This window comes from Bos grunniens, chromosome 24 (genome assembly GCF_055505025.1).
Source record: "Bos grunniens cultivar Pamir isolate PY7600 chromosome 24, Bosgru_T2T1.0, whole genome shotgun sequence".
Classification (NCBI taxonomy): Eukaryota; Metazoa; Chordata; class Mammalia; order Artiodactyla; family Bovidae; genus Bos; species Bos grunniens.
The window spans coordinates 43,892,873-43,908,231 of NC_141188.1; the positions used below are offsets into that span (position 1 = coordinate 43,892,873).

Here is a 15,359-nt window from a genome sequence, read left to right on the forward strand (position 1 = left end):
CTTATCTTTAAAAATTAAGACCACTCTCTCTTTCTGGGATTGGGAGGCTTCAGGGGGAAGCACTGAACTGTAAAAGGTTGGGTCTGACAGAGCCTGGGATTTCCTTTCCAAGCACTGGGCTCCCCTGTCTGACCTTAACCTTCACCATCAAACAGCCCCTGTAAACTGAGCAACCTGGGTTTGCACGTGGACTCACATGGCCTGTATTCAGCAATATGATAAAAAGCAGAAAATAAATGAGAGACAACCCCTGTCCTGGCGGCTTACTTTCCTCTCGTCCGTGGGGTAGTGGGTCGCATACCACAGGCTCCGCCTCCTCTCGGCCGTGATGGGCGCAGGGCTGCAGGCCAGGGCTCTGTCCTCCTCCTTGGTCCTCTCTTCCTGCACCTGAGATGCAGAATAACCCACAGGAAAGCCCTGCTTCCGGAGCAGGTCCCTCAGCAGCCTGGGAGCCCAGACAGAGCTGCTTGTCTCTGCCCCCGTGTGCTGATCTCGTAAAGTAACGTACACCCTACACAGGCTTTCATCCAGACACTTCACAAATGGCCAAAAGCCCACTCCATAAATGCAGAGACAGCAGACTCGCTTGTGAATTACAGGAACAGGTGCCCATGCTCCGTTAGGAGCCTCCATGTATGTTCTGACCTGCAGGAGGAGGGCCGTGCAAGGTCCACAGAGGCCACAACTGCCCATGGAACCTGCCAGGGGACTCTTATGAAAGAGACATTCACTAAAGGCAGAACCATCTAGAGCTTACACGCAACATTAAGCAAAAACACAGCTACTGCCTAACACTGACACTCGCCTAATTGAACCTTGGCCTAAATCAGACAGTTGGTCCAGGAGAGATGGATAGAGACAGGAAGGATCAGTACGCACTTGGTAGTTGAGGATGGTTTCCAACAAAGATGCCCCATGAAAGGGCGCTTATACTCATTGATCTGCAGGCAGAGGGACAGCACTCAGTGTTGCTGCCAATTCCTGGGGTCTGGCATCCACACAGAGCACCAGACCCCAGGGAGCCCGAGTCATACATTCAGCTCCAGACACTTGCTCCTCTCTTTCTCAAACTTACATCATAGACTTTTACTGTAGAACTCATGTTTTTCATGAAACCTACCAGGCCACCTGGAACCATGATATTAATACAGCCAGGCACCTGCCCTCCATCACCGCCTTGGTGAGGAAGTCCTGAGTGCCAGCCCCATTTAAAACACTGACCCCCCACGGGTCGATCTGGTATGAATGAGACCCTGCTCTGCACACACCCGCAGACGCTATAGAGTAGGACCTGCTGTGGACCGTATGGCCTGGAATGTGGCCTGTCCTTCCCACTCTCTGCCTTCCCTGGCTCCTGGACAGCCTGGGGCCAAGGAGGTCGAGAGCCTCCGGGGCCCGAGAGGCTGGAACAGCCCAGCAGCTCCTGCCTGAGGCACCAAGGGAAAGCCAGGGGCACCTGGGACTCTTACGAGCCCGAAGGCATTAAGGTCATTTCCATCATTGCCTACGACGTTGTTCAGAGTAGTTCTCACGTTTTAACTTCTTTCACAGTTTTATGTGTGTGTCTACATGTACCCATGCCTGTGTGTTTGTGCAGGAAGGAAACACAGCAACACTGTAAGGGGTCTACTGGCGCCCTCATATCTTAGAAGAGGCTCAGAGGAAAAGGTAACCAAGGTGACTGGGATTCTCTGTGAGCCTGGAATCATCCTGTCACCACTGCCGTCTCGGGGTCCAGGGAAAGTGAGACCTGAGACCCCTGCAAACAGGACGCCTGTATGTGGGCCAGGGTAAGGGTCCCCACACAGAGGGAGGCAGGCAGACCCCCAGCGAACAAGGACGCCTGTGCCGTTGGCTGCTCACGTATTTGGGGGCTGCCTTTCTTCTTGTAAAACGTTCAGCCCCTCACTTCCTCTGGGCCAATGCTCTACCTGTGGTCCCAGGTGGGGTTCTGAGACTCTGGCTCGCTCTCAGTACACACTGGTGGCCTGGCTGCTGACCGCATGGATGGAGCTGGAGGGGACCAGGTGCCAGCCTGGGATCTCACCTTTGCCCCCCATTCCAGCATCCCCTACCCTGCTTGGTACATGGCCGTGAGGTGATGTGTAGCAGCCCTGTCTATGCCACCTGTCTCCCTCACAGCTGAACTTCTCACAGTCATTTTGGGAGAACGAAAGGGACTGAAGTTGCTGTCACTGAAAAGGAAAAGAGAGGGACCACAAGCCATCCTCCCTGATGGCGCCCCAACGTACCACATTCTACGAATAACCCCACAGGGAACCAGCCCAGTCCTCAGCCCTGCCCTGTGACCCTGGGGGTCACAGCACCACCGAGAGTGGGGACATCCCCATCATATCATCAGAGATCAGAGGTCTAAGCTTTAGGAAACTCCAGTCGCCATGACAACAGTCTGGGCGGTCAGAGACCCTTGCACTGTCAGCAAACATGGGCTTGAATCTGATTTCTACTGTTCATCAAGTGCGTGATTTACCTCTCTACCCTTGGTCTCATCTCTAAGATGGGTACAGCACCTTTATGTAAACAGCCCAGTACCTGGCCTAGCAACTAGTGAGTGCTCAATGAAAACGAGGCTTCACTGCACTCACCACCAGCCCTCTGAGCAGCCTGGGGGATGCTAACACAGGGAAGCTGGTCTTTGATCTGATAGAATCTGTACTTGCTTAGGGCTCTGTGTGGAAATAAAACACTCTGATAAGAATACTATAGTTATTTCAGGATATACTATAGCCAGCAGTATAGGAACGAACCCTTTCCCCGGAGTCTCCTGCTACTTTGCAGACAAGACCATGAAAACTTCTGGTCCTTACAACGGGCTCCTGCAGCCAGATTCGGATCAGGGTGGCCAGCGTGTAGTACATCACCAGCAGGACAATGGGGTTGGCATGGTGGTACCAGGACAGGTCGGGGTTGGCAATGATCTTCCATGTGCTGGAACAGTCTGTCTGAATGACTGATTTGATACCAAACAACCTGTTTAAAAACAAAGAGAAATATTAAAAAGATGCAACAAAGATCTGGGTCCGATCCACAGAATACAACCAGCTTGTCTGACACATTCACGAGCTGTGCTGTGCTTAGTCGCTCAGTTGTGTCTGACTCTTTGCGACCCCATGGACTGCAACCCACCAGACTCCTCTGTCCATGGGATTTCCCAGGCAAGAATACTGGAGTGGGTTGCCATTCCCTTCTCCAGGGGATCATCCCAACCCAGCGATTAAACCTGGGTCTCCAGCATTGCAGGCAGATTCTTTACTGTCTGGGTCACCAGGGATACCCCATATATAATATATGCATCTTTAGATCATACATTTGTATGTTTGTGTGTATAAAATTCATACCAACATTACCCAGATGGCCTTTCCTCTGGTTCAAAAATCTAGTTAATACTAAACCTTTGCACACTTATTAGAAATTTATGTCTCAATTGTCAATAAGTGTTTTCTTAATGTAGATTTCTACTATATAATCAGATATGATTATATAATGGGAAAGTGTATAAATGTGATTCATTAAGAATTTCATTTTACATGAATTTTTTTCTCAGAAATGACTCTACTAAGTGAATGAAACATTTACATGTCAAGTGAGTCTCCCTGGAATGGAATCTTTCAATCATTTGTAGCTTTTACATGTGAACTTCCTTTGACTTTGATGTCCCATTTTTTGCTGCTCTAAGGTTTTCCAAGACTATGAATTCTCCACTTGTAAAACCTCTGAGAGATATTGCAGTTATTATCATGAGGCCAGGGCGATATTAGTGACCATCCCCACCCCAACTCCTATCAGATTCCTGCTTCTCTTCCTCCTCCTTCTTGGCCGGGAGCACAACTGTCTCTCCACTCTCCATGGAGCCCTTGCTTTGTGATTTTCTCCCTTCCAAAGCACTCCCAACATTTGACAGCACGTGGTGGTTATGACTTGGCTGGGTGTTTGTTTCTCCTCACACATGTTGGCAGATTTATAAAACCTCCACCTGTTTTCAAGTTCACTCCAGATCATATCTGCTGCTCTCTGGTAATACAGAAACCCAGCCATTTGCAGGAAATACATAATACTGAAAATAACACCCCACTTTAAAACATTAAATTGTGGTAAAATACAGATAACATACCCTGGGTTGGGAAGGTGCCCTGGAGAAGGGAACAGCTACCCACTCTAGTATTCTGGCCTGGAGAATTCCGTGGATTGTATAGTCCATGGGTTGCAAAGAGTCGGACACAACTGAGTGACTTTCTCCTTTCAATCTCCTATATGGATCTCACACGTAACACATAATCTATCATCTTACATTTTTAAATGTACAGTACAGGGGTATTAACTGCATTCACACTGTCATACAACCAATCTCTAAACTGGTCATCTTGCAAAACTAAAACCCTGTCCCCATTAAACACTAAAACCCCATCCATCTTCCCCCTCAGCTCTTGGTCACCACCATCCTACCTTCTCTCTCCATCAGGATGATTATGCCACGCACCTGGTAGACTCTAAGTGGAATCATTCAGTATCTGTTCTTTAGTGACTGTTTATTTCACTCAGCATAATGTTCCCAAGGTTCATTCACTGGTGTAGCAGGTGTCAGAATTTCTTTCCTTTTGAAGGCTGAATAATATTCCATTGTATGGATGGATCACATTTTCTTTATCCATTTCTCCAAAGATGGAGACTTATACCTTTTGGCTATTATAAGTTGCCATGAACACAGGTGTACAAATACCTTTTTAAGACCCCACTTTTGATATTTTGGGCCATATACCCAGAAGTAGAATTGTTGGAGCATATGGTAGGTCTCTCTTTACTTGTTTGAGGAACCACTGTACTGTTTTCCACAGTGGCTACAATCAGTTTATGTTCCCACCAACAGTGCACAGGGCTCCAATTTATGTACATCACTGCCATCTTTCAAGTTTTTTGATGGAGCCATCCTTGTGAGCGTGACCTTAGACACTATACTTTTAATTTAGCCTTTTCTTTCAAGAGCTCAGAGATCTTTATGATCTGAGCCCTTCATACAGACACCTGGAGGCATATTCTCCAATCAAATACTCCCTCACTAACCAGTTGACACAATATCTTCACAAAACTTCACGAAGAGATAGTCAAGAGGTGAATCTTATTTCAGGAGCTTTTTATTTGTAACTCCAAGTTTTTACCAAAATCACTTTCTTTAGTCTGCAAAACACTGTTTAATATTAAAATATATATATCCATGTGTCATGAAGATCTGCTGGTGCCAAACACCCTCAGTTTCACCTAGATCAGATTAGATCAGATCAGTCACTCAGTCGTGTCTGTCTCTTTGCGACCCCATGAATCGCAGCACGCCAGGCCTCCCTGTCCATCACCAACTCCCAGAGTTCACCCAGACTCACATCCATCGAGTCAGTGATGCCATCCAGCCATCTCATCCTCTGTCATCCCCTTCTCCTCTTGTCCCCATTCCCTCCCAGCATCAGAGTCTTTTCCAATGAGTCAACTCTTCGCATGAAGTGGCCAAAGTACTGGAGTTTCAGCTTTAGCATCATTCCTTCCAAAGAAATCCCAGGGCTGATCTCCTTCAGAATGGACTGGTTGCATCTCCTTGCAATCCAAGGGACTCTCAAGAGTCTTCTCCAACACCACAGTTCAAAAGCATCAATTCTTTGGTGCTCAGCCTTCTTCACAGTCCAACTCTCACATCCATACATGACCAAAGGAAAAACCATAGCCTTGACTAGACGGACCTTTGTTGGTAAAGTAATGTCTCTGCTTTTGAATAAGCTATCTAGATTGGTCATAACTTTCCTTCCAAGGAGTAAGCATCTTTTAATTTCATGGCTAGAGTCACCATTTGTAGTGATTTTGGAGCCCAAAAAAATAAAGTCTGACACTGTTTCCACTGTTTCCCCATCTATTTCCCATGAAGTGATGGGACCGGATGCCATGATCTTCGTTTTCTGAATGTTGAGCTTTAAGCCAACTTTTTCACTCTCCACTTTCACTTTCATCAAGAGGCTTTTGAGTTCCTCTTCACTTTCTGTCATAAGGGTGGTGTCATCTGCATATCTGAGGTTATTGATATTTCTCCCGGCAGTCTTTATTCCAGTTTGTGTTTCTTCCAGCCCAGCGTTTCTCATGATGTACTCTGCATATAAGTTAAATAAACAAGGTGACAATATACAGCCTTGACGAACTTCTTTTCCTATTTGGAACCAGTCTGTTGTTCCATGGCCAGTTCTAACTGTTGCTTCCTGACCTGCATACAAATTTCTCAAGAGGCAGGTCAGGTGGTCTGGTATTCCCATCTCTTTCAGAATTTTCCACAGTTTCTTGTGATCCACACAGTCAAAGGCTTTGGCATAGTCAATAAAGCAGAAATAGATGCTTTTCTGGAACTCTCTTGCTTTTTCCATGATCCAGCCGATGTTGGCAATTTGAACTCTGGTTCCTCTGCCTTTTCTAAAACCAGCTTGAACATCAGGAAGTTCACGGTTCACATATTGCTGAAGCCTGGCTTGGAGAATTTTGAGCATTACTTTACTAGCGTGTGAGATGAGTGCAATTGTGTGGTAGTTTGAGCATTCTTTGGCATTGCCTTTCTTTGGGATTGGAATGAAAACTGACCTTTTCCAGTCCTGTGGCCACTGCTGAGTTTTCCAAATTTGCTGGCATATTGAGTGCAGCACTTTCACAGCATCGTCTTTCAGGATTTGGAATAGCTCAACTGGAATTCCATCACCTCCACTAGCTTTGTTCATAGTGATGCTTTCTAAGGCCCACTTGACTTCACATTCCAGGATGCCTGGCTCTAGGTCAGTGATCACACCATCATGATTATCTGGGTCGTGAAGATCTTTTTTGTACAGTTCTTCTGTGTATTCTTGCCATCTCTTCTTCATATCTTCTGCTTCTGTTAGGTTGATAAAGTTTCACCTAAGAACATCTTTATTTGACCTTTATGTTTTTCCATATATACCTTTAGATATAAAATCACACCTTGATTTTTTTTTTTTTTCCAGGAGAATGTGAAGGATGATGTCCTCTTGCATTTAGACCAGTATAATTTCTGGTGAGAAGTCTGTAATTCCCTTTCACAAGATGTACTTTCTATTGTGATGCTGTTACTATTTTTCTCTATCATTGTTACTCACAATTTAATTGTACTGTGGCTTGGTGTGTCCAGCACCCTGCATTATGGGGTCACAGGGCGGGGCAGGTGTGGGGGGGACGGCCCTTCAGAATGGGGGGCCACCAGCAGATGGGGACAGAACCTCCTCCTCCAAAACCCCATGGTGCAGTGAGCACAAGTAAAGGCCAAAAATCTAACTGCTGGCAGGTGGGAAACAGAATTAGTTTTACACATGAATAAAAGCAAGGGAACACTGTCAAGAAGGCAAGGCAGGTCAGATGTCCACAGAAAATGAGGTTTGTGCTTCCACTCCCCTGAAGGCATTTCCTCAAAGTTCGACAAATGACTTTGCTGGAAGGAGACTGAATCTAGCTCTCAGTGGTCCTCCCAGCAAGATGCTCCCCTGTCCTTACAGCAGCCCATGTGGGTGAAGACAGACCACTTTTACACACGTGGTCTTGCTACTCTGGCTTCCAACCACCCTCCCCTCTGTATTGCATCATATGAAAAACACAGCCAATGTTTAACGTCTTTTTTCATTAGTTTCCTACTTATGCTTTAAACACATTTCCATGCCAAACCCATAGACATTTTTGAGAAACTGGAGTTTGACAGTTTCCGCACAACATTGTTTTCTTAAGCTTGGAAAAACTTTGCATGGAGTCCCCTGGGCTCTGTATCACGCTTTTGAAGTCCTTTTTGGCACACGTGTGTCTTAACGGTCTGCCAGGTTGTTGTAATTGGGCTTAACCCTACACGCGCGGAACGCTGCCTTATAATAAAAGCATTCTGTCCATGGGACAATTTTGCACAGGTAGAAGGTGTGTTGTCTTCAGAAGGGGGACAGCTAATGAACACACTGAGGCCATGTGGAAGTTCCTTGCCATTTCACCATTAAAGGCCCACTACCCTACTTGAGATGATGCCACATCTCAAGAACATTTATATGCTATGAATGTTATAGATTTATGGCCTATTTTCTGTGTCTAAACACATTTTCATCTCTGAGAGCAGTGTAGAAATGAGTCAGAACCAGGATTCCCAGGACCAGTTGGTCATCCCAAATGGCTTCTCATGACAAGACCAAGTTCGGCCCCTAAAACATGCATCCTTCCGTGTTGGGAGCACAGGAAGTAGCTATAATGTAAGCATGGATTTGAATAAGCCCTACATAGTTAATAACCAATGACGTTACAAAGGCAGAAAGGAGACCCAAGCCAACTCTGCAGTTCCGCTGATAAATCAGGCACTATGTTGAATGTCTGAGGCCAGCTCTGCTGAGGATCTGCTATTGGCTCCATTATACATGTAGATTGAGGCACAAATGAATACAAAGGTTTGTATGTGGTAGGGCTTATGTATCCAGGTCTGCTGGCTTCAAATCACACCACTCCATTTCTCAGGTGCAGTAAGTGGTGAAATAGGAAAACCCCAAGGGTATCAGGAAACCCTCAGGAAAGGGCATTAGTCATAGGAAGATTTCACTACAGGACACATTTAGTAAATTTGTCCTTTTAAGTGCTGAGTCCTGAGTCTATTGAGCATTATAGTTATTGTCAAGGATGTGCAAACAAATACGATACTATCCCTGTCATCATAGAGAATTCATGATGGTGGGAAACTATTCAAATATGGTGGAATGATTTTAGGAAATGTGCTCTGAGCTGTTCATCCTTTGGAAGGTGGTTATCAAGTTTTCCTTCTATGGAACTGCTTTGCCTGGATGGTGGGTGCAGAGCAGTGATTTGTGCCACCCCTTTCTGAGCATCAGAGCAGCAGGCGTTACCTCTGAAGGGCACAGGGGCACCTCACTGACCCCATGGGAGGGATCTCACTCCCCAGTGGAGTAGCCAATTGCTGGCTCTTACATTTTAATTTATCTGAAGGTCACGAAAGAGAAACCTGCAAACTAGTGACCAAGGAGTTTCATTTAGTGTCAGAAAGGTCAGAGATATAGAAGGAAAAAGATTGGATAATTCATCTATGGAGGCATGCTCAAACAGGGAAAGCAAGAACTCTTCTGTAAGAAAAGTTGTAGCGTAAGTTACTCCAGGAAGAAGCAAACATCTAGAAAAGGAAACAATTGGAAGAAATCTAGCTAAAGCCCAGATCTTCTCCTTTTAAGTCCACATAAAATGCTTCTGTGTTTTCTGGGATAAAGCCCTATGTTTCTCAGGTTTACATCATAGGAAATGGCTTTCCATGAAGTGTCCTTGTAATGTGATGCAACAAAAAGTATAAGCTTTTCCCATTCTTGGGAATTTTCTATTTTAGGAAAACATGAATATATTTTAATGGACACGTATCATGGAAATATGGTAACGTTAATCAGTTTCAAACCCAATGAATCATGGAATGGATGTTAGAGCTGGGTTTTTTTGTTTGTTTCTTTTTTTTTTTTTTAAATTCAGGGAATCAGTTATCAGGAAGGTGAGTGCAATTTTCCATCAATATTAATATATAAAGTAATAATAATAGTAACTTCAGATTTATTGTCAGACACAACACAAGTGAGAAGACAGTGAGGGAACATCTTTAAAGTAGCAAAATAAAAGCTATTACTCTAGAATTCTATACCCAGCAAAACTATCTATCACCAGAAAGTGCACTACAAAAAATGTGAAAAATTATTTTATGCAGAAGAAAAATAATCATAGACGGAAATGTGGACATGTGGACTAAATAGGGGAAAAAGACAGTACAAATTCTCTGAATAAATTCAGTAATTATTCTCTGCAACAAATTAAATAACATCATTACTGATTCTACAAATACTCAAAAGAAAACAAACTCAACATTATTAGCAACTTTATGCTAATAAATTTGACATATTACATGCAAAGGAAAATTCCTTGAAAGATACAAATTACTAAAACTCATTCAAGAAGAAATAACCTGAGAATCTTATATTTGTTAGAGAAATTGAATCTGTGCTTAAATATCTTCCCATTAAGAAAATTTCAGACTCACATAGTTTCATAAGTGAATTCTTCTTAAGGAAAAATTTAAAAATAATAATAAACAATTCAACACCAACTCTTCTGTCATACAAATTCAATCCCAGCAGGCTTTGCTATAGACATCAACAAACTGATTTAAAATTCATATGGAAACATAAAGGGCTTAGAATAGCTTAAACAACTTCAAATTAAAAGAAAAAAAAGAAAAGAAAAAAGAAAGTCTGACACTGCTTAAATTCAAGACATTATCAAGCTACAAGTGATCAAGACAGTGACATAAAGATGAAGAGACAAATTGTATAGAATAGTCTATATATAAACCCAACCACATAATCATGGTCACGATTTTCAACAGATGCAAAAGAAAACACAGTCATTTCAATAAATGATTCTGGACTACTTAACACCAAAGGCAAAACAAACTCTAAGAAGAAGGTATAGAGGAAATGTTTGTGAATTCGGGCTTGGCAAATAATTCTTAACTACCACACCAAAAGTATGATTCACAAAAGAACAACTATGAAGTGTATTTCATCAAAACTAAAAACTCTGCTCTTGCAAAGACACTAGTAAAAGGATGATAACCCATAGACTTGGGAAATATTTGCAGAAACATGTACCTGATATGTTGGTGATGGTGACTGCAGCCATGAAATTAAGAGACACTTACTCCTTGGAAGGAAAGTTATGACCAACCTAGATAGCATATTCAAAAGCAGAGACATTACTTTGCCAACAAAGGTCCATCTAGTCAAGGCTATGGTTTTTCCTGTGGTCACATATGGATGTGAGAGTTGGACTGTGAAGAAGGCTGAGCACCGAAGAATTGATGCTTTTGAACTGTGGTGTTGGAGAAGACTCTTGAGAGTCCCTTGGACTGCAAGGAGATGCAACCAGTCCATTCTGAAGGAGATCAGCCCTGGGATTTCTTTGGAAGGACTGATGCTAAAGCTGAAACTCCAGTACTTTGGCCACCTGATGCAAGGAGTTGACTCATTGGAAAAGACTCTGATGCTGGGAGGGATTGGGGCCAGGAGGAGAAGGGGACGACAGAGGATGAGATGGCTGGATGGCATCACTGACTCGATGGACGTGAGTCTGAGTGAACTCTGGGAGTTGGTGATGGACAGGGAAGCCTGGCGTGCTGAGATTCATGGGGTTGCAAAGAGTTGGACACGACTGAGCGACTGAACTGAAACTGAACTGAACTGATACCTGATAAATGATTCGTGTCCTAAACAACTGTCAGAACTCAACTGTAAGAAAACAAAGTTAACGTAATTTTTAAAAATGGGTAAAAGGTGAAAGATTTATACGATCTGAAGAGAGTGTGATGAAGAGAAAGTAGCATCGACATACAGTCCATAGCATTGCAAAGAGTTGGACATGACTGAAGCGACTCAACATGCACGTGTGTGTAAAATAGATAGCTAGTGAGAAATTCCTATAAAACACAAGGAGTCCGGCCTGGCACTCTGTGATGACCTAGAGGGGTGGAATGGGGGGAGGGGAGGGAGGCTCAAGAGGAAGGTGATACATGTGTAATTATGGCTGATCCTCATTGTTGTACGGCAGAAGTCAACACAACATTGTAAAGCAATTTCCCCTCAATTAAAAATAAATTTTAAAAAACAAATAAGAATGGGTAAAATATTTTAACAGACACTTCATCAGAAAGATACATGAATGTAAAATCAGCTCATGAAAAAGATCCTCAGCCTCATTAGTCACTAGGGAAATGCATTAAATTAAAACCACAATGAATTGCCTCTACACAACAATCAGAATGCCCAAATTTAAACAGATTGACTCTACTAAAAGAGGATGAAAAAAGAAATGAACTTTCACACTGCAAAATGAGACCTGCCTCCTGCCCCCACCCAGGATAATAATAGTATTAATTATAACAATAATAATAGCAACAGTAATGTTTAAAAGTACATACTACATTATTTTGTTTATAGAAAGTCCTAGAAAATTTACTCTAATCAAGTCAGGGAGAGCCATCAGAGTTTACCTGGGGATGGGATGAAGGAGGATGAAGACAGGAGAGAAATTACCAAGGGGATGATGGAGCTCTTGGGACAGATGGGTATATTCATTCCCTTAATTATGGTGATGGTTTCATGGGTATGATTATGTCAAAACTGATCAAACTGTAAGCTTTAAATTATCCAGTTTATTTCATATCAATTATACATCAAAAAAGCTGTTAAGAAAAACAATTATACTACTTCCACCAAAAATGAATAACTAGCAACTTTATGAAAACCATTGTTAAGTTTTCTCAGGAAAAAAAGCTTCTTTAGAGAAACTCTGAAAAGAAAAATCAAAGCCTCTCAGTTCCCATTTCCAGAGCTAACCTCTTACTTCTGGGTCAGTTTGTTTAGAACTAAAATGAACACACTGCTATATTTAAAATGGATAACCAACAAGGACCTACTATACAGACATGAACTCTGCTCAATGTTATGTGGCAGCCTGGATTGGAGGGGCTTTGGGGGAGAAAGGATACATGTATATGTATGGCTGATTCCTGTTCAACTGAAACTACCACATTGTTAATCGGCTACACTCATACAAAATAAAAAGTTTAAAGTTTGGAAAAAGAAAAAAATGCAGACAACAACAGCCACAGTTACTGCATAAGTAACATTCTGAACTTCAGAAAGCCAAGCAGTTATGAAGCAACATCCTTCTGTATATTTGTCCTCAAAATGCTTTGCAAGTCAGCCAAATTGGCTTATCTACAGTCTAAAAAATTAACTAGGTGTTACTGCATTGAATTAAAGTCCAATCCATGAATGAGAATCTTAGCTCTAATAAACAAGATGGTCACACTTTCCAACAAAACGTTTGATAGCAAAATAATTGTTTCATTCCAAAATGCCCTTTCTTAAAAGATCGCTTTAATTTTTCATCAGCTGTTATTTTAACTTGAAGGATTAGTCCATCTTCCCACCACAAGAACTTTTACCATCATTAATTTGCTATTAATTTTTAAAGTTGAAAGCACTTAAATGTACCATCCAGGCTTAGTTTGTAATATGTTCATTAATACTAATCATTTGGAGCAAATGTAGAAAAAAAATAACTGCCAACGCTGCCTGATCTCTATTCCTCTTCATATTCTGAAAGATTAAAAGTAGAACGAGTCATCTTTTCACCTGGCAAGCTTCACTGGGCTACATTTTATCCTTGAGAGCAGGGACAGCACTTGGGCAGAAAGGTCCTGCCTTGCGGTAATCCATGCAGGTGAGCTGCTCTGTGAAAGCTCCAGAGCTTGACTGCCCTCCAGGTCAGCAAGGAAACCAGGTCACAGGACAGGGTGGGTCCTTCCTGGACACTGGAAGAAGACCCTTCCTGAGAGGCATGCTCAAGAGCAAAGGCGAGACACAGCTGGTCCAGGGTGCACCTCCAGAAGCCCAGGCTGGGAGGTTTCAGGTTCAGGTTGGACAGACGTCCAGTGTGGAGGCTCGTCTGCCTGGTCAGGGGCAGTGGCTACTTTAAACACGATGCCAGGTGTCACTTGGGTGGCAGGGTGACACCCCACCCAGGGACCCCCCTTTCCCAGGGGTCTTGGGTCAACACCACACCCACTCACGGCCCCAGGTGACCATCGGGTTGTGGAGATTTCCCGAATGGACTTGAGGGTCAAGTATTTACATTCTATTGATTTTCCATTTATCTTTGGAAATTCAATTTGTTTCTCTTTGTTCCCAGTTTTTGCCGTTTAGATGAGCACAGATAAAGTGGGTCTGAGGTCAGTCACTTAATCCAAAAAGAAACAAGAGTTTGGTTGCTGTTATGTCACCTACCAACTGGGCAAACTAAAGCATTGACTCCCTGGTGGTGACACCCTTAACAAAAAGGGTAAGTGTTAACCACAGGTTCATTTACATTCCTCAGCGTGAAAATGACCTGCTTGACATTAATTTTCCCCACACTGGACTGCTTTCAGATGAAGTTCTCACCAACCTGCCTCCATTAAGAACAATTTTGTCTTTCTGTGCTGTTTCCATTAGCTAGGCTAAGACGGCTCTGATGAGGAGGCAGCACCGTGGCTGTCCCAGTAAGGCTGCAAACGCACTAGAACAAGCCACATTAGACAAGCACCTGCAAAGCCAACGGCACCAGACACAGCACAAAAGTGACTGCATTCTGTCACTTTCTAGGAGCCCATTGGCTTCTCCAAACTAGAAGAAAAAGACACAGCATCAGGGTCATTATGACTCCTGACACATTGAGTTCAGTTCAGTCGCTCAGTCGTGTCCAAATCTTTGTGACCCCATGAACTGCAGCACGCCAGACCTCCCTGTCCATCACCAACTCCCGGAGTTCACCCAAACTCATGTCCATCGAGTCAGTGATGCCATCCAGCCATCTCATCCTCTGTCGTCCCCTTCTCCTCCTGCCCCCAATCCCTCCCAGCATCAGAGTCTTTTCCAATGAGTCAACTCTTCGCATGAGGTAGCCAAAGTACTGGAGTTTCAGCTTTAGCATCATTCCTTCCAAAGAACACCCAGAGCTGACATCCTTTAGAATGGACTGGTTGGATCTTCTTGCAGTCCAAGGGACTCTCAAGAGTCTTCTCCAGCACCACAGTTCAAAAGCATCAATTCTTCGGCACTCAGCTTTCTTCACAGTCCAACTCTCACATCCATACATGACCACTGGAAAAATCACGTGTAGCCTTGACTACACCGACCTTTGTTAGCAAAGTAATGTCTCTGCTTTTTAATATGCTTTCTAGGTTGGTCATAACTTTCCTTCCATGGAGTAAGCGTCTTTTAATTTCATGCCTGCAGTCACCATCTGCAGTGATTTTGGAGCCCCCCAAAATAAAGTCTGACACTGTTTCCACTGTTTCCCCATCTATTTCCCATGAAGTGATGGGATTGGATGCCATGATCTTCGTTTTCTGAGTGTTGAGCTTTAAGCCAACTTTTTCACTCTCGTCTTTCACTTTCATCAAGAGGCTTTTTAGTTCCTCTTCACTTTCTGCCATAAGGGTGGTGTCATCTGCATATCTGAGGTTATTGCTATTTCTCCCGGCAATCTTGATTCCAGCTTGTGCTTCTTCCAGCCATTACTGACATTTTAATGACCAGTGTAAGAATGGGATAAATATAATAAATAATACTGTACTTTTCATGTTTTTTTTTTCATTCTTCTTATGTGTTACAGAATGGTTAAATATTGCTGAAGTTTGAGGCTTTGGCTTTTCTTTCTTATACTGTTTTAACACTGGAATAGACATGTCTTTCCTT

The 15,359-nt window shown here is 43.2% G+C and overlaps 1 protein-coding gene across 6 annotated transcripts in view; it reads right to left on the reverse strand.

Annotated features, from left to right (window-relative positions):
- The window catches only part of PIEZO2 (piezo type mechanosensitive ion channel component 2), a 252,980-nt gene that overhangs the window by 80,400 nt on the left and 157,221 nt on the right, over positions 1-15,359 (reverse strand). For 4 of the 6 annotated variants that reach the window (XR_015153974.1, XR_015153975.1, XM_086373217.1 and 1 more), the window contains exons 8-9: positions 2,769-2,991; positions 268-387 (exon numbers count right to left, since the gene is read on the reverse strand). Coding sequence is in view for 4 of the 6 variants with exons in the window: in XM_086373217.1 (XP_086229343.1) it covers positions 268-387; positions 2,769-2,991 (343 nt within the window). In the remaining 2 variants the exon portion in view is untranslated. The remainder of the gene's footprint in view (positions 1-267; positions 388-2,768; positions 2,992-15,359) is intronic. The other 2 variants (XM_086373218.1, XM_086373221.1) reach the window with 1 other exon arrangement.